General features: G+C 31.2%; 1 protein-coding gene across 2 annotated transcripts in view; it reads right to left on the reverse strand.

Moving 5' to 3' along the window:
* Positions 1 to 20385, reverse strand: part of LOC131850085 (uncharacterized) — an 80831-nt gene that overhangs the window by 7433 nt on the left and 53013 nt on the right. For both annotated transcript variants that reach the window (XM_059200238.1, XM_059200236.1), the window contains exons 3-7: positions 18600 to 19222; positions 16998 to 17155; positions 15515 to 15658; positions 12740 to 12935; positions 10548 to 10671 (exon numbers count right to left, since the gene is read on the reverse strand). In XM_059200238.1, the coding sequence (XP_059056221.1) occupies positions 10548 to 10671; positions 12740 to 12935; positions 15515 to 15658; positions 16998 to 17155; positions 18600 to 19222 (1245 nt within the window). The remainder of the gene's footprint in view (positions 1 to 10547; positions 10672 to 12739; positions 12936 to 15514; positions 15659 to 16997; positions 17156 to 18599; positions 19223 to 20385) is intronic.

Genomic DNA, 20385 nt, shown 5'->3' on the forward strand with positions numbered 1-20385 from the left:
CTCACCCTATTGTCATTTCCTAACAAAACAACAAATAAAAACTACATCACTTAAGAGTATGTTGTGTATAATATTCGCTCTTCACAATTTTCTTACTCTCAGTAAACAGTATGTATCTTTCCTACCTATTACAAAGAAATAAATGGAAGCTTGAAATCAGGGTTGCCAACCTTAAAATAATGAGCCTCGTACGAATAAATAAAAAATCTGATAAAAATGGTATTCAAAAAACATTGATATAGTTCAACAAACAGCTACATTTAAGCTCGTACATCATCGTATTTCGTAGGTCAAAATCTCGTAAACTTGTACTAGAATGTAAATAACCTCATACCGAAGTTAAAAAATCTCTAACTTTTGCGTGGCTCCTCGTACGGTTGGCATCCTTGTTTGAAACACGTTTATTTAGAACACACCTTGAAACCTTTGATATCTGACATCAGTTTATTTTGCGAAGCTATTGGGAGTAAATGGAATTTTGGAATTGTGGATATAGCCAAAGGTATCGTAAGCTTTTTGAGATCGTTGGATACGTGAATCTCAATTGTTGTTTATTTGACGCCGATTTGAATCTTTTACGATGAATGTATCGTGACGTAGTTAGTGGCTTAGTACTCTTACTTGTAAACTCGTTCAATCTGCATGATATGAAAACTTTGTATGAAAATTTTTAATTCTGTCTACCCATCTTTGCGATTCTAGTCGTAAATATATTTTAACTATTCGGCTTCCTTTACATATATGACTTAGATATATAAATGGCAGTGATGGCTTACTCGCCAGTTATACCGTTATATTTGTAATAGGGTGATGCTTATAAGGACTGATCGGCTCTGATAACTATGTATATGAGCCTAGTTCTATGCAGTAACAAAATGTTATTAAATTATTTAGGATGTAAGTTACATTCTCAGTTAAATTTATTCTACAGAAAGTCGTAATTTTTTAAACAATAAGAAATCATTTTTTGCCATTTTGTATTAGATTATTGAATATTATTCTTTTTTGGTTACGGTCACTGTAACATGCGAACGAAGTCGTGGGCTAGTTTTTTATATAATAAATATTTTATTTTAAATATGATATTAATATATATTAAAAATTTTATTATAGTCATTCTACTAATAATATTATTAAACATTTCAGAGGTTTAAGAAAAGACTTAATTGATTAAAATTGATAAAAAATAAATAACAAAATATTTTTTTATCATATGAAGTAAATAATTAATCATCAAAATCGATTCAAAACTAACTAAAATATCACTTAACACAAACAAGAAAATGAACATTAGAATTAATACACTTCTATAAGATTTTATAATCAAATTAAATCAGAGCGACGTCTCTACAAGTGAATAAAGTTTTTAAGAATCATTAATCCGTTAACGAAAGGGTTCATTAATTAATTAAACTTGATTCTTGTAACGGTGTCAACAAATTTTCATTGCTCTAATTGAGAACCAATTTCAAATATGTTTAATTATATCATTTATTATGTACAAAGTTATTTAATTTTTTATAGTCACTAATGATTTTAAAATTATATAGAGAAGGGCCTCGGTAGTCCAGCGTTACGAATCCGATAATCATAGGTTCCATTGTTATACGCTGTGAACATTTTATACTCTTACATATGATTGTTTGTATGATTATAAAACGCATATTTACGTATTATATGTATGTAATACATAAAAATGCGATATCTTTGAGAATTCCAAAAAAGACTATTATAGATTCTTTCAATAACCTATTTGATTTACTGTCATATTGTTTCTATAATAATATGGTCAGTATTCAAATTTATGTAGTTTCTTCATTATTAATTAATGTATTTTTTTATTATCATACTAAAGACATAGAAAGTAGTATTACTAGAATAAAAGAGCCCCCTCTTTTAATAGTGAATAAAAGTTTTTGCAGACGAACACGCGTCTAAGAGCTAGTATGTATAAAAATAAATTAACGATATATAATTTATTTTAATATTTTTTATACAAAAATGTTTTCAACATTATTATCGTTCAAGTAAAGAATTTCTTGAGCGTAAAAATTTATTTGAAGCTCATATATGTAGGTCGGGCGTAGGTTATATTTTTATATCTACATGTAATAGAATATTAAGTTAAATCCCGTAATAGCACTTTAGAATGTCAGTCGTTTCAATCTCCACATTGGCACAATCCTTTCTGTGATTTCTACATTTACGATCTGAGCAATAAAGTGGCATTATACTTGTATCGCCATTAAATTCTTTGAAAAGATTACAATTTATAAATGATATTGTTGTTAGACAATGTAGCTATAATGATAAAAGTTAATACATAAATAGAACATTAATTGCTAATACATCAATGTAACATCCTCGGTAGTCTAGTAGTTTAGCACACCTCTTTACTTCCGATGGTCGCGGGTTTGATTCCCTGCATGGTACAAACATTTGTATTCATGAGAATGATTGTTGTTTTCCATGTATGTTATTACTAAGTATTTACAAAAAAAAATTAAGTATTTATATTAGTTACCCATAACACAAGTTCTGCTTACCGTGGGACTAACTGACGCTGTCTTAATTGTCCAGGGTTATTTATTATTATTAATATTATAGTCTATACTAGCAGTTATCCGCGACTTTATCTGATTTTATTTCAGATAAAGAAAGCCTATATGCGCCTTAGCGATATAATAACTATATATACTAACTTCCTTCCTTAAGGTCATTCAATCGTTTTATTATAATAATATAAACATACAAACTAACAAACGGAAAGACAGACAAATATTCATATTCTTAATATAAATTCTGAATAACATAATTAATAAAAAAATATAATGAACATATATCCACCTCTTATATGAATAAGTATACCCAAGAAATCCATTTAATGAGGCACAACAAAGAATAATAACTCAGATACTTAAACTCCACTGAACTAAGAACTAGTCCTTATCCTGTATATATTAAATATGAAAATCATATGTTATTACACCAAGTTTACTAAAGCAACCACGCCTAATATTCTCATTACATCGTACTTTTTACGACTTCTTGTAGTTTTGGATGGAACTTATGTTATGTGGTTTGCGGTATATATGTATAATACAAATATCCTATCTATACATCATGTTAATAAAAAGTACAGTAAGCAAATACAAATAATCTACAAATAAAATTATTATCATGCATCCAAATTCCAAATGAAATTCCAAAAAACGATATATATGTAAAAATTATCATAAACTCCATTAATAAATTTGAAAAAAAAAATCCTTTTTTACATCGTTTGAAAAGACAGACAATTAGCAAATACTGTGATCTTTCTTCTTAAAATAATTTCTAGTACCTTCTTCATAGTAATACACTTCACATTTTTTTAACAGCATGTTTTGTGCTCCAAATACGTTCACGCAATACATTATTTTAGGAATCGGAAGATACATTATATAAATAGATATAGATAGATAGATAAGAACAATAATAAAATATACTTTTTAATAACACTTAAATTAAAACCCTTATTGATTTAACATTAATACAATTTGTCTAAATATGCACTTTACGAGAGTACCGTTAGAGTTCGTTACATTTTTTTTACGTTTACGTTGAAAATGTTTGTAAATTTCTAGTCGATTGAAAACTAGCAGTTTTCCCACTAAACGATTTGCATTTCTCGAATCGAATTCGTGAAGTTGCTCATTCGAAGCGAAGAGTTCCAATGAACGTAGTCAAACTAAAAACTGGCTGTGGTCTGAACAGCATACAAAGTACTTAGTCACAATCAGTTTAGAATAAAGTTTGGAATAGCGTAATGAATTCAGGTACATATTCCCTGAATACGACTCTTGAAACGAGTTGAAATTATGTTGCGGATTTTTTTAATACTAACTTACTTACGTAAATATTTGAATACAACTTCCATATAATTTTTGTATCCGAGTGGAGATACATCATGTATTTGTTCATAATAACTGCACTAATGATATACGTAGGCACCGTCGAATAATTTTCTCAACCCAGTAGAGTTGTTGTATTAATTTGTCAATTCATATTAGAGTATGTTATCTCAGTTTATGGACTCAAAAATAGTCTAAATTACTAACCTATGTGGAACTTAAGCTTACCCTGACATCATCCATGATGAAATTATCTTCTGTATTCGGATTTTAACACGGATGCCGTTAGGGTAAAGTTAATCTAATAAGCCAATAAACTAAAACAGTTCCCCAACTGCCACTTATCTCTGATAACGTGTTCAAATTCAAATTTCCTTTCAACATTTTTATCTAGTTTGCTACGATATAGCTAAAATTTTAGCTAACGTTCAACAAACGTCTGGTTAACGGATTCAGTAGCTCTTTGATCCTTCCCGGCGAATTTGAATATGTAAATTTGCAATGAGCACGGGTAGAGCCGGCCAACTAAACGCCTCGTCTCTTATATTTTTTTATATGTAGGTGTTCCGTGTTTTAATTGCAACATTGTTTTAGGATATGTTTAGAAATATACTATATATATATAGAGCATCGTAACTTAATCGTTTACTGTCCCGACCTACACCCAAAATTTCGGAAGTTCAATTCTGGTCGTTAATTTATATTTCCCACTAATTTAGCGACAACAAAACCAAAAATTAACACAAAAGTAAGCTAAGTAGGCTCGCCCCCTGCTTTGTTGCATTAAAATATTTCCTGCGAAATGTGAGCATGTCAGGCGTTGCGTTTTTCGTAACGTCAATACTTAACAATGCCTCTGCCCCATTCCAAATAACAGTCGAAAATCATATTTTTATTTAAACAAACTCGTATGACATAGTTTCAGATTATTTTCTATAGTGTTACAAACAATAAGCCCATAATCTTATTAATTAAATTTTGCATGGTATAATATGTTGATGTGTAACATGATTCCAGGCTGAATATTTTAATAAAAGTTAATAAACATCAAAATGACGAGGCATCGCTATTTGCAATTAATAACTTTATGAACATAGTTATGAAACCGATTGCGTTATGAATTTTATGCAAATGTAACATGAAACTCCACATGTACTAACTTTATATAGTAGTTTAGGGTCGATTTTAATCAAACATGTTGAGATCAGAAATAATATAATATATACAACAATAGATAATTTATTCTAATATCATTAAAATATATAAAAGTTTCTTAATTTGATTCTATCTTTTACACATAAACGTTCCCTGTATAAATTTTCAGTTATTATAATATATTATAACTGTAATAAAAAGGATGGCGGCAGTCTTCTGACACAATCAATAGAAAGAATATAATTGGGTAAATGTGTCCGTCTGTATGTCTAACTGTTTGTTGGCTTATTTCGACTGAACTAGTCTTCACAAAATTTGAGTATTAGTAATGAAAACCTATATTTTATTAAAAATAAATAAATTAAATCGCGACTAACAGCTGAATTAAATAAATTATTGGTAATGTTCATGTAAATAAGCAATGGTTGTTACATATGATCAGGTTTGTTTTTGTATTTCTCTATCCACCTAAAGGTAGTCTGGAAGAGATTGCTTAGCGATAAGACCGACCGCCTTTTGTATCAGTCAATGTATATTGTATATTTTAATTGTTTTTTTTTTTACATAACTTAATTGTACAACTACAACCTAAAATTAAAAAACTTAAAAAATATAATACAAAACTAAAATATATTATTAAAAGAGGTCGCTTTAGGCAAAGTTCCGAAGATACTGGCAGCGTTCCCTCTTTGAATAGCTAGACTAATTCTTTGTTCAAGGTAGCTGCCAGCTCTTCGATTTGTTTTTTTTTTTGTTCTGTAATTGATGCAATAATAAAGATTATAAATAAATAAAAAAAAATATTTTTCTTCGTAATGGAAAAACTCAAGAAATTCCTAATCGGATTTCAAAACTCTTTGACTTATAGAAAGATAGTTACATTATCAAGGAATATTAAAATTATTAATTTTAATAAATAAAATTAAAATTATTATTAATTATTAATTATTAGGAATATTAAATCTTACTTACAGATTTTATTAAATTTTCACGTGTGTAAAGTCTAGACATGTTACTAGTTAGGTCATATACACCACCTGAACCAAGCTACATACATATCTACGTAAAAGTGAGGTTATTATCACCGTCTTATCGTCTATCCTCTTCCAATATTCTAAACGGTCTGCTTAGGATATTAAAGTGCATTTTACTGATTGAATTTTACAAAATGTATGCACGCATTTAGCTTTATAGATTTCCAATACTATACTACTATAGTTCAGCTTCATACGTGGTGATAAAGTGGACACTAATATAACGATTGAAAAATATAAATATACCAGCGTACCATTTAAAGTTTTAATAATTATAATAAATATTATGATTAAATTTATTAAATTTTTAGTAAAAAAACTAACGAAGTCACTTACTCACTTTAAAGTTTTAAAGACATTGATTACATAGTAAATACTACAACAAGTCCTTCAGCTATGAAAAGAAAGAAGATTAAAAATAGTTGTTAATATTTGGCTAATGTTAAATATTTAAGAGCCATCAAAATAGCAATTCTATTTAATACTATCCACCAATATTTTATCGAAGTCATCTCTGCGGGATGTATTCCGAGTGATTGCATTTTGCATTTTATAACAAGCCCACTAGAGTTTCAATTATACGAGTCAGCTTTTTTCCTATTGCCCTAGTTAGCTGCCCACTATTTTTCTGTCTGTCCTTGTGGAATCCAACAATTTAAATTTCACTGTCCATCTAGACAAAGATTTTCGTACATGACGATACATACCTATCTGAACGGAAGGGGAATTCAGAGGGATTCGCTGGCAATGGACCAGGTTGACCTCCACGCGTTGCCTCCCCTTTTTAATTTAATATTCCCATACATATTATTTTATATAAGACGGCCTCTGTGGTTTGGCAATCTAGCACGCCGCCTTACTTCTGGTGATCACAGGTTTGGAATCAAACGCACGCACGGTGTAAATATTTGTATTCTTAAGTATATTTGTGTCAGTCTGGGTGTTTTTTATATATACTACATTTCTATCTACTTTGTAATACTCATAACACAAGCTCAGCTTAGCTTGGGACTAGAAGGTGCTTTGTAAATTGTACAGAGTTATTATTAGCATTATTGCGCATAAACATACCGAAATATACTTTGACTACGAACAGATAAAATGAACAGTTGTGTTTTATTACCAAATCAAAAACTTCAGTCTTACAATGTGTGAATAGCCTAATTTAAAAGTGTAATTGCACAGTATTTTCATTTTTGTATTCCTTTTTCACTATATAAAAGGATTTTATTTAACTCCCCCGTCTAAATGGGAATTTTTAAATTAAAAATTTATATATCTTTCGCACTTTAAATGAAATATGTGTTTTTTACGACTTGTATAAAGTGAAATTTTGCATATAATTGAATTCATAGACACATTTCTGGTTATATCAAAAAATCTTATCATGATACTGGTATGTACTACAAAATGTAACATGAATAAATAAAATACAATATCTGTTTGTTTGCTCATGCACCATTTTTAGACGACCTTCATAAGATCCTTTTAGAAAACCTTTAAGTGGTTAATTTCTGGTGAATTCGCTTCTAACCAACCTGACTTCATCGTCATCTTATAATTTTACATCTGTGCCACCTTCACGACCATTATCCTAGATAAGGTACTGACTGTCTTATCTAGGATAATGGTGATAATGGCATTGTCAGCTAACGACGTTATAGAAAACGCAATTTGTAAGCCTATATTTCCGTGTATTTAAAACTAACGTTCAATAAATGCCTTCCGCCGTCTCACGTTTTAATTTGATTTATTATAAGCGTTTATTTATAACTGGATTTAGGCAGAAATGTACTCCAAAATTAATAATGAAAGTTTTGTGGTGCGGGCAGATTCAAACTGTTGACCTCAGACCCAAAGGTCAAGTCCAATTATTCTATTACAGCTGAACATATTGTAAAAGAATTTTGTAGATTATAAAGAAATATTGCATCCTTCTACGATAACGATATTAGGTTCAGGAGGAACCGCATGAAAGACCTGTTAGGAAACATTGTAACAATGAAACCATTTGGCCCCGTTACTAAACATCCCTTCTCCCTTAGCTGGATGCATTATTCGGCATCAAAAGGTGTATATTAAACATTTTGATGCTAGAAATTGTTTAACATTGTTATCTACCTGCAGAACAATATGGAAACACATAAAGCCGGTAAAATCATAAAGTTGCTGTTGCGATGCACCATATTTTCTGTCGTCAAAAATAATAATAACTCAAGATAGCACAATATTCTAGGAAAATGTATGTAATAATTCTTTTAGATTATTTTGTACTTTAGCGCACAAAAGTGGGTAATGTATATTAATTATAATGAAAATTACGATATTCTTGTTATCTCCCACGTGTAATTCACATGTATTAACGTGGATTCATATTATCTTTATCTGACGACCCGTGTCAATTGGTACGTTCTAAAGGGCAGTGCGTAACAACCTTTGCGCGAATCAAACGGTGTCGTCGACACGGGTCGTCCGACTCTTATCGGAAATGTGTGATGGTTTTTACGAGTAAAATATATGAATACATAATGTAACTATGTGAGCTAAACACAATGATGACCTCGGTGGTTAAGTGATTTAGGACACTGCCTTGCTTTCGATGACACTAGCGACTTCGATTCCTTTCACAGCACAAAAAATGTATTTAAGTGTTTATACCAGTTGTCATCACTCATAACACTATCTCGGGCTAGATAATGCTGTATTAATTGTCCTGGGTTATTTATTATTATTTTATCGGGGTAGTACAAAGTATATGTATGAGATCCCACCTATTTTAAAGAAGCTTACTTTGAAGCTGTGTTTTAATTGAAGGGTTGATATACGAGGCATGACAGCTTAGTCCTTAGAAATGACAACACTAAAGGGGTACTAAGGGTGTTTCACAAGGATGTAACTTACGTATTGTTATTTATATCTAAAGGCGATGGTACCTACTTCCCATCCGGTGGTTCGTCAGCTTGTGTGCCATTCCATTATCATAAATAAATCTATGAAGCCTAAAATAATGAGTAAGAAACTCACCTTGAACAAAAAAGGCTTAGATTTGAATATAAATGGACATGGAAATGAAAGCAGCTAAATGGGCTCCGAACATTGTGAACTTTAAACGTTGTATAAATCTTTAACTCCATCTCATTTCGACTTGTACCAAAATATTACTTCAGCCGTTTTTATCGCCGTTTTTTAACTTTGCCTTTTTTAAATTAATTTTCTCACGGTGAAACACAATTCGTTAGATTTTCATTGAAATACTGTGTTAAATAATCACAATTAAGATAATTAGAACAAGGATTGGAAAGGGTTGATGACCGATGATAAACGGGGTCGTTGTTTTGAGAAATTTTTATACGGAAAATCTTTAGTAGAGAATGAAAATAAATATGCTCAAGATACATAGATTAATTGTTAAATAACAAATTATATTAAGTGTTGCTACATTAATATTGTAGCTAAATTTATATCTGTTGGCAAATGAAAGTGAGGTTTTTAAACAAAAGAAATAATGATTATATATTATATATTTCACAGAATAAGTTACGAGTACTTTGGAAATTTTAAACTTCCGACAAATATATTTCATTTCAGAGAAAATTGAGTTATTTTATATTACAATTTTTCAATACTTTTTTATTAAATTTAGGTATACTTTGCACGAAGTAGTCTGCCTCTGTGTCGGTTATCAGCTTGGTGTTAAACTGTGATTTGGTTGAGGGGTAAGGCATAAGGCAGTGAAATTACAGGGTATGGAGTCTTTAATTTCCTTACCCTATCAAGAGATGTAAGAATTCTGTGATGCTGATCATGAATATTAGGTACAGTTGCCACTTACAGTCAGCTCGTTTGCCACTTTATTTACAAACAAAAATTGCACACCATTATTTTTCTTGTATTCGAATCTGGCATTATATTATACACTAACTTTTGCCCGCGGCTTCTCTCGCGTTAACTTATCCCCTTAGGGTTGGAATTTATCAAAATCCTTTCTTAGCGGATGCCTACGTCATAACATCTACTTGCATGCCAAATTTCAGCTCAATCCGTTCAGTGGTTTGGACTGTGCATTGATAGATCACTATGTCAGTCACCTTTGAGTTATATATATAGATACGTTTGGATTATTTATAATTATTAATAGGATGTTTTCGAGGTCGGGGTCTTAACCCGGTTAACAATAATAGAGTCTAAGTTAGGCTATATTAAACAACAGCCCACGATTATTTACTGGCTAACTAAACATTTTATAGTCACCATCATCTGCTTCTTCCTTATCCCATTAATTTGTGGGTCGCCGTAGTATGTTTTTCTCTCCATTCATCCCTGTTCGCAGTCATCTCGTTATTTACTCCGTTTCTTGCCATATTATCTATCACACAGTCCATCCATCTCTTTTTCGGCCTTCCTCTTTCTCCTCCTCCCTTACCATCCACAGTTAACGTTTATTAGTAATATTTTATAAACTTACCGACAATAGGCTTCAAATCGTAGCCATCAGATGCTATTACAGTGATGTTATGCCCATCTATAGACAGTTCGATAGGACAATTCAGGAACTCGGCGTTTATTACACGAAAACGATACTTGTAGCCCTGAAAACAAAGACCATTTTACATAATAAATAAGTACTATAAAAAAAAAATTTCAGTGAGTATCATTTGACTTTCAGTCGATATTAAGCAGTTAAGGTGCTTAAAATGGGAAAAAATATACCACTGATTTCCAAATGATACGAAGTATTATCTTTTTTAAATCTGCATTTTTATTAACTGCCCGCCTCGGCATGAAACGGATGTAATGATAAAACCACTATCGTATGTACATATACCGCTCTGGTATGACAAAATCAAAGCAGTCATTCTTAAGTTATACACTTACATACATACTCGACAAATAATTGTAATGTAATTATTTTTTTAAAATATTCATCATTTTATACTAGCATTTAATAACATAAATAATGGTAATCTATTAAAATAAATATGCATTCAGGACTGTTTTTCCAAATGAGGTAATAAGAAGTGTAGACAACTATGGTGTTACAGTCGACACAACCCTTGATTATGTCCATACATCACAAGGTACACCCCGTTTATGGAATCTAATGTAAAGACTCCGATTAACTACGTTTGTTATCAGTGTTTCTATTACCGGAAATTTAATCAGTAATTGACCCATTTGGGACATAGACTTTTTGGATCGTGATCGAAATGTCAACCATTAGGCCACTACTCTCTTATAACACTAGTAATAATAATAATAAATAACCCTGGACAACACAGCGTCATCTAGTCCCATGGTAAATAGAACTTGTGTTATAAGACACAGATGTAAATACTTATATATGTATTGTAAATACATACGTAATATATACTCGTGTATATATATATAATAAATACCTAAACCGATACAAACAAGCATACTTATAAATACAAATGTTTGCACCGTGCGAGGAATCGAACCCGCGACCATCGAAAGTAATGCAGTGTGTTAAACTGCAAGACCACCGAAGCTAATAACAATAAATTGCGCTATGAAAATAAACTATTACAGTTATCCTTGTACGACACTCTTAGTATTGAGTCCTGAAGATAATTGGAACGTCCATTTATTATTGCATTATTCACAATAACAATTTTACAGTCGCCTAAATGCCATAAATAGTAAATATACTGAGTAGTTGTTCCCTTAGTCCAACTTACAGTCGTATGCTCGTTGAAAAATTCACACGCCTATTTGCTATTCCGAAACGCTAGGCGCTGGAAGACGAATATTAAATCTTCTGTATATGCAATATTATTTTCTATTTTATGTACATTTGACATATATTATTTTTATTTCTTAAAGAATTAAAATAATGCAAACGTAAGTAAGTATTTAATTTGGTATTATCTTAATACGACTAATATTAAAACTAGTGAGAGCTCTATCTCCGTTACACATGCCTATATTGTAGTGATGAAATTTAGTTGAATATGTAATAATAGTATGTTTGAATATAAAATATAGTCCACTTGTTGATTTGATGTAATACACTATAACAACATCAATTCTATAGAATTGATTTTGTGTGTTGAGATATGTCGCTACGTTCAAACCGAGAACTTGCTTGACAGTTGAAATATGTGACACAACCTCAGTGATTTCGCGGTTAAGCACACAGTTTTAGATCCAATAGTTACGATTCTATACCTCGCAGGGTGCAAACGTTTGCTTTCATGAATATGATTATATGTGTCGTTTTTGATGTTTTCTAAGTACCTACTTAGAATTCAAAATTGTGTATATATGTATTTACAAAAAAGGTACCTAAGTTAGTATATCAGTTATCTAGTACCCATTAGAACTCTGCTTAGCTTGGGACTAGATAACTAATAAATCAAATCAAATATTTACAAATGGCAGACTTAGCACCGGCATTTTTTACCAGTCGGTTAACTTTTGATCGTGCAGAGAATAACTATTGTTGTGCAAACATAATAAATGGAAAATGATTGAGTTACTTAGTTTATTATCTGTTCTTTTACTGAAATGGGGGTTTTCAACGCGCACGTGATACCCCAGGCGTCCATAGGCTACGGTAACCGTTTACCATCAGATGGGCCGTATGCTTGTTTGTCACCATAGTAGTATAAAAAATATATATATATATCTACTTACTTGTTCAACATTAAATGTTGCCGCCCTCATATATATAGGTTTGATAGTATTCGTGGTATTGAACACCTTGAATCTGCCAACGCCATTTATAAGTAACGTGGGCGGTTTGTTATCACCTTTCGAATGATGATGATCGGTGAACATGCCCACTGATAACTCGTGTATCCAGTCGGTCACAATCATCACATGTTCAGATCTGAAAAAGATCATAAACAATAATTATGTTTTATTAAATTAAACGTAATATAAGCACATAAAAATATGTAATATTTTTTTTATTTATTATATAAAAGTTATACAGGTTTTACATGTATTTTACAGTTCTCGCCTAATTGCTTGACAGTTTGTTGGCAAATAAATACATTGATATTTTATTCTAGTAGTAAAATGAGTATTTTAAACATAATTAAAGTATCATATAGAACTATTGTCACTTATGCTACTACAAAACTGTCAAACAAAGTGTAATATTTTTGTTAAACATAAATTAATAACAAAAAAACTATTATATGTAATAAAAATTTTCTTCTCTCACAATAATAATTGAATACCACCGATTCAATATATTTATTTATCGTTATTAGTAGTTATTTATCGTTTATACCGCACATTTGGAATGTACCTCTCTCTCTCTCTCCTATATTCGGTCAAGAAAACCAATGGACAATCTTGCAAAGCATCAGGCTTTAATAAAGCAATTAGAATTACATAAAAATATACATAATTACATTTTTGAGATCTTGTGTGAATACAATAAGAGAAATGGAATCCAATAAAATTCATATAAAATTTATTTCTGATTCAATTGCACAAATACAGTCGAAGTGAGTCATAATATTAATTATATAAAATTAGAAGAGTAATCAAAATCGGGCATAGTGGTAATTCCATACAATCAGCGCCCGTTATAAGTAATCAGTTTTAGATGATATATTAAATATCATAGACGGTTGGATAAGAGAAAATCTATCTTAGTTGGCCTTCTTTTTCTCAGGTTAATGAATGAGCCAGCCATCATTGCGCTCAAACATAATTTAGGGATCCAAATGTCCCACTCCACCGCCCACCATCTGTCTGCTATTACATTGTTAACTACACGAACAAGTGGAAGTATCTTACTATTATTATACTACTTTTTCACACAAAAACTACCGAACGGATTTTGATGAAAGTTTAAAGTAATATAAATTAATAACACATAGGCCTTAATTTAAAACGACATTATATAAATGATGCGAAATATAATAATAAATGTCAAATGTGATGCAAATTGGGCGAATTTGCGCGGGTCATCTAGTAAAATTTAGCCCTGATTAAATTTTTCACGGTTTAAAATGTATACAGTGGAGGTGAAAGGGGAGGAGGTGTTAGTAATATGGACAAATGACTCTATTGCTAGCAATCTCCACTCACGCTCTAGCATCCTCCACTGGTGCTTTGCCAGCGTAAACGCTGGCAGGTATATTATTCCATCATCCATAAAAAACAATTACATCGATAGTACATATATCCGTATATAGTCGGTATGTTTATTACATAACTTCAGATCGCAACTGCGATTGAGTGACCATGATTAATGCAAAAGTAGTTCATTCCTACTCTCTTTAATTATAAGAATAGAGAAAAGATCAGTAAACTCGCCTCTCACCACATGTTATATAATACAAGACATAGAGGAACAAATACGGCGCTAATTGGCGTCAAACCTGTGTAAAATAAAAAAGAGGTTTTACTCAAAGCTTCAGTTTTCAAAGCGCGTATTTCTCTCTATTACCGTTTCTCTGAATTGTGTTATAATAATTATTCAAAGTATTCAACATCGCATTGTATACTTAAACATTACAAAATATATATAAACATTTTCATTTCCTGGAAATCTATAATAACGAATATATCTCTGTTACCAGATACCTTTCTGAGTATTATTTAAAAAAATATTGAATTAATTACGTTTCTCAGATCCGAAAAAACTGTGGTTGTTAAATAAGAAATATTAATTGTTTTCTTTTAAAAAAACTATATGGTTATAATAGTAATGTCACCTCTAATGTTAAACTAATAATAGGTACTAATATTACCGATTAATCTGTAGCATGTGAAAATATAAATAATGCACCTATACTTACAATGGACAACTTGCTCGTTTTATCAGCTATTTTAGGGGTATATACAATAAAACTTTACCATTAGTACAGATAGGAGAATATTCCATCATCTGATATGCCTTTGGTATTACAAAGAAAACAGTGATCAAGATAGTTTAATCTGGACCCTATATATAAGATTATAAACATTGGTCCTATCCTTTCGGCATTCCTAACCAATGTAACATGCCCTTTCCTGATTTCTCACCGATAATTTCTTTGAACCCGTACACGAACTTTAACTTTTTTTATATAATTAGAATAGCAAATACATTTAAGCCGCACCTGACAGTCACTTACTTAAAAGTAAAGAACCTAAATGGTAACTCTCGCCTATATATACGAACAGTTTCTCTGAAATCAGGTTGTAAACGTGATTCAACACTTGCGTTGGCGTTGCGGAGGACTACGATGACATGCCTCCAGATCTTATAATTTCACTGCCTTATCTCCACCCTTCAATCGAATCTAAACTTATAAAGCAAGTTGTTTGGCCTGAAATAGGCCAGACAGAAATATCCAAGCGAACAACTTGTACTTCACAAACTTCGTAAGTCTACCTCGGTAAAATATTATGTCTATTGAAAACGAATTTGTAGATAAAAAGTAATTTGTTGTCTGTGTTACTCACCTGTCATAATCATACAAGTTTTTGTGAGGATCTTGTGACTTGGGTTTTCGGACTATAAAAGCTCCAGCCGCGCCATCAGCCCGTTGCATACCAGAGTGCGAGTGCCAGAAATGTGTACCAGCATGAGTTGCGTTGAATTGGTATCTGTACATATTAAGTATTAAATTTGTATCTGTTTCAATTATGAATATATCTAGGCATATCTAATACTCAGTAGTAAATTTCTTGGTACAGCATATTTAAACAACCTCTATGTCCGAATGGTAGATATCTTGCTTTTGACTTTATTAATTGAGGATCCGATGTGATTTTCAATTTAATTTTTTAAATGAATCATTACGAATTTAACTCTGATCAACAATTCAAAATGCTCATTTGCTTTCTTGCTACAATGTTTTACCACTGAGGTTGAATATTAGGCTAGAAGATAATAATCAAACATAACGTTAAGCCTAGTATCGATATTATAATTCAAGCTGAACTTATTGCGTAACAGTGCATTTATTGATATTGTGTTGCCATAACAACTATGAGACAATAATTGATTCCAAATTCCTCAGCAACTCATTAAAGTCTCAAGGTTGAACAAGTTTATCGGCATCGGAATGATTGGGGATTAATAAATGAAGCACTGTAAATTAGTTGCTGCAAGATCAAAGTTAAAGTAACTTAACAGGAATCTGTTGAGAGCACATATAATTATATCAGTTTCTTGTTTGTCAATTAAAAATTAAGTACGTAAAAATACAGTAAATTACAAGTTTTTAAACCCGTTGATAAACAATAGGTTGCTGGAAGAGATCTTAGAGATAAGTGTACTCTTGCTCACGTTGCTTTGAATATTCATGTAATAATTTACGTTACAAATATAATGAAGTGATAAATGAAATTATAAAATCTTAAAATCCAATTCAAGTGGAGGTCGAAATTAAGACGTCCTGAGCCGAGGTCCGAACCCCTAGCAGTGCCCTTAGACTAAAGTCGTATCCGTCAGGCGGTAGTTGGACTTCAGCTGCTCCATAAGTCACTACGTAAGTAAGTAAAACTTATCAATAAGTCACTGTTAATTTATAGGTCAAATAATTTATAACATGGATCCAGTATTTTATAGAAGAGAATATGCTTTTTTTGCATTATAAACGAAATTTTAACGTTTCGTTATATAAATATTAAATCTACACATTAGTATACTAAGGCTACAATAATGCCGTATTGCATAAAGCAATTTTTTCAAGGCAACCTTAGGTGTGGAACATATGGATGACATACAAATAAAAGTATATCTGAGGATTTTTATCCTTTACCGCATATAGGTGGAACAAAAAGATACGTAAGGTGGCGGGTAATAAATGGAAGAGAAAAGCTGAAGATCTTGTACAGTGGTGTGCCTTGGGAGAAGCCCATGTCCAGCAGTGGATGATGTTACTAATATAGAAGAAGAACAATCTTTCCTATTTACAATATTAAATGTGAACCAGTATACCTGAATGTAGTTTCCGGCAATATTGGGCACTGCGTCACGTAGGGTGTGCCGTCCATGTAGGGCGATCCTCGTTGATGTTGCCCATGCCAGTGCACTGTGGTTCCTTCAGTCATCAAGTCATTCTCAACATCCACTATAACCCTATCATATTCACAGATCTGGAAACAAATAAATACAGTTAAACGTTGTCTGGTAATGTTACTGACCGCACAAGTGCAGGGATTGGGGAGTCTAAGATTATATCGACTTAAAGGATATGGTATTCAAGAAATAGAGAAAAGATAACAGGAGAGAGAAAAGATAAGATATCAGGCAACCTCTGAGAACTCATTCATCTGAGCAGCCTCATACTTGAAACAGATACTATGTACATTTTGTACATATTTACAAAAAAATAATATTTAATAATAGGGTCTTTCGCAATCTCAAAGGAGGATGTGGAGGGGTAGTGGAGGGTTATTATGCCAACATACCAAGCGAAATGTGATTATGACAATGTCATAATATAAGGGTAGTCAGCTACCCTTTCTGCGATAACTGTCGTGATGTCGTGTGTATTATTCAATTTAGACTTTCATTTGTAAAAAGGATAATGAATACATATATTATTATTAGCATTAAATTGCTTACCCTTCGGTGTAGCTGAAAATATGAGATGACTTTGTACAAAGACTCGTTGAAACCATTACTACTACAGTTAAAATATATAATTGTAAGAGTATTAAATTAACTTAAAAATATTAAACATCAAAATAAACCAGAGTTCATAGTCAGGATGGAATGAAAATGTTTAAAGTGGTAAAATCTCGTTACAAATTCTCACTTTGAGGCGAAATGAATGCGTCAACTTGCATAAATATATGCGACACGGAACTGTGAGCTTTTATTTTCATGAACCGCGTATAAAAATTTTAAAACGCCAAAATTGTCGCTATAAATTTAAACTGTGCATGAATAAAATATATTAGAAATATTGATCAAAGCTGCAAATAGATCGCATGCAAATAATTAAAGGTTTTCGATTCAAACTTTCAAATACATATTAATAGCAATATTTTGTAATGGCTTTCAAAAATTGAGGAGTTTCTTTGTTTGTCTTGCTTTCGCTTCTCTCTATGTGAAAAATAATATTGAAAATGTGTATACGTTATACATAAACCTGCTTTAAAAATTTTTAATGATAATGTGCTTTAAACAATGACATGATGGCATTTCGGTGAACTAAAATTTCGTCCTGTAATTTCACTGTCACATTGTCTTACTCTTCGATTAAAACATATATCTTACAAAACTAATCCATTAGCAGCTGAAATAGATTTAACTTACTTACGACTTTTTACTTTATGGAAATAAATTGATAATAAATAAAATTATGTACTTATTATCCACTTATAAATGAGATATTATCAAATTTTTAAAGATGAGATATAAGAGATTTATAAAAATGTTCTAAAAATATAATATTGTAATTGGTTGTTCCTGAAATATTCCAAGCGATAAATGAGAAAATTTGCAAGTTAAATCAATTAATATTCAATCAGGAACCAAAATCGTATACTTGAGATTGAATATAGCGATAATGAATAAAATGAGGAAGCTTACCTCTATAGCCGGTCCAGGCATTTTTCTATTAACGACATTCAATGGTCTATTCATCCCATCCGCAGGAATACAATCTTGTCTCGAACAGTCCGAAATATTGTAGGGACAATTGAAGCAAGCTTTACTCATGGTCTGATACCACTCTAAATTAAAATGATAATAACAAATCATTGGCTCTTCGCCTTCTTTACATTCTCTGTGACATGGATGTTCACCTCCTATTAGTTCACCAGTCACTTCATCATATTGTACATGTGCTCTAATATCGGCTCGTTTATTAGGTTTTCTTTCAACCACTGGTTTTGATATATGCCTAGGAAAACTAGTATCTGGTTGTCCATCAAACGTTATTTTATTAACTGTATTATTAAAATTCACGGGCATTATTACTCTTGAAGCGCTTTCTGGTCTCATTTTCTCTGAGAGTATATTAACATTGTGAACTTCGGGAGGATCATTTACTTCTTCTTGATCCATGGTGACATCATCAAGGCTGGCAATATTTTTTCTAGATTGTCGGTTATTTATGTAAGTTTGAGTAAAATTATCTTCAAGTGTTGTTAGCTCTGGAGGTTCATTTGTTGTTGTAACTATGTCAGTCTGTGTGTTTATGCCTGTGATACCTGAAACAAGTGACATATTATATAAATACTACAATGCATTTTTTTTTATTGTCAACGTTATCTAATGTATATTATGTTTTTAAAGAGCTCTATCTCTCCAGATATATGACTTCTTAGTCATTAGAAATGTATATATATATATATATATTAGTCAAATTTACAAGAGGACAAACTTTTAGTAAAAGTGAAAAAGTTGTTAATTATGCCAATTACTTATTACCCTAAAAATATTTAAGAATCCCAAAGTGGCGCTCAAGGGTCCAACTCATTTAAATTGCTAAGCACAAATCACCTGCCTGATTAAATCCATTTTTTACGGGAGGTTTATAAAAGTAATGAAAAATCACTTAATTTCAGACTAATATGAATTTTATAATAATTTTAGACCCTCATCTACTGTTAACGTCATGTGTTTTGCATGCAAGTTTCTGGTGAAAAGTGTGTTACATAAATTATAACTTTTTAAAATTCTGTAAAACTCTTTTCCAGGCAGAAGAAAGATTTGTATTTGTACACATTCGTAGAATATATATTTATAAATGCAAAATGAATTTGTACATGCCCTACATTATCATTAACAACTAGTCCAAGATCATGATTACTTGTGAATTTTGAACATATATTCATAATAATAATATATGCTTTTGTAGTTACAAAGTTCTGCAAAGTTCTGCAACAGTCTATCTTTTGAACAGTAAAAAAAATATCTCAAATTGATACAGTTTCACAGGATACTTATATCACAGGTATCTTATAACTAAATCTGCTCTCTCGCTTTCTCTCTCTCTTAATTGTTATAGTATTGATTTGACTACTTTTTGTCCTTGTCAATCATGATGAATAAGATCCAGTAATGATCTGAACGTACTTTTCATTTAAGTTGAGGTACTTACGTCATCTATATATAAGTGTTTTTAACGCAAAGTTAAAGCACGATTTCTATTCTGTTTTTTATTTACGCATCGATTCAATTATGAAACATCAAGGATGTAGTTTTTGCGAGTGATTTTAACAATTATATTTACAAAACGTTAACGTTTTGTTTGTTATTTTATTTTTTTCAATAACTATAAATATACATAAAAGTGTTATGTCAATAAATCAAATCGTTAACAAACCTATGTTAACGGCACGCTACTTCGATTTTACCTGATATAACAGTT

Source organism: Achroia grisella, unplaced genomic scaffold (assembly GCF_030625045.1).
Source record: "Achroia grisella isolate CSIRO2021 unplaced genomic scaffold, CSIRO_AGI_Agris_v1 utg702, whole genome shotgun sequence".
Taxonomy (NCBI): Eukaryota; Metazoa; Arthropoda; class Insecta; order Lepidoptera; family Pyralidae; genus Achroia; species Achroia grisella.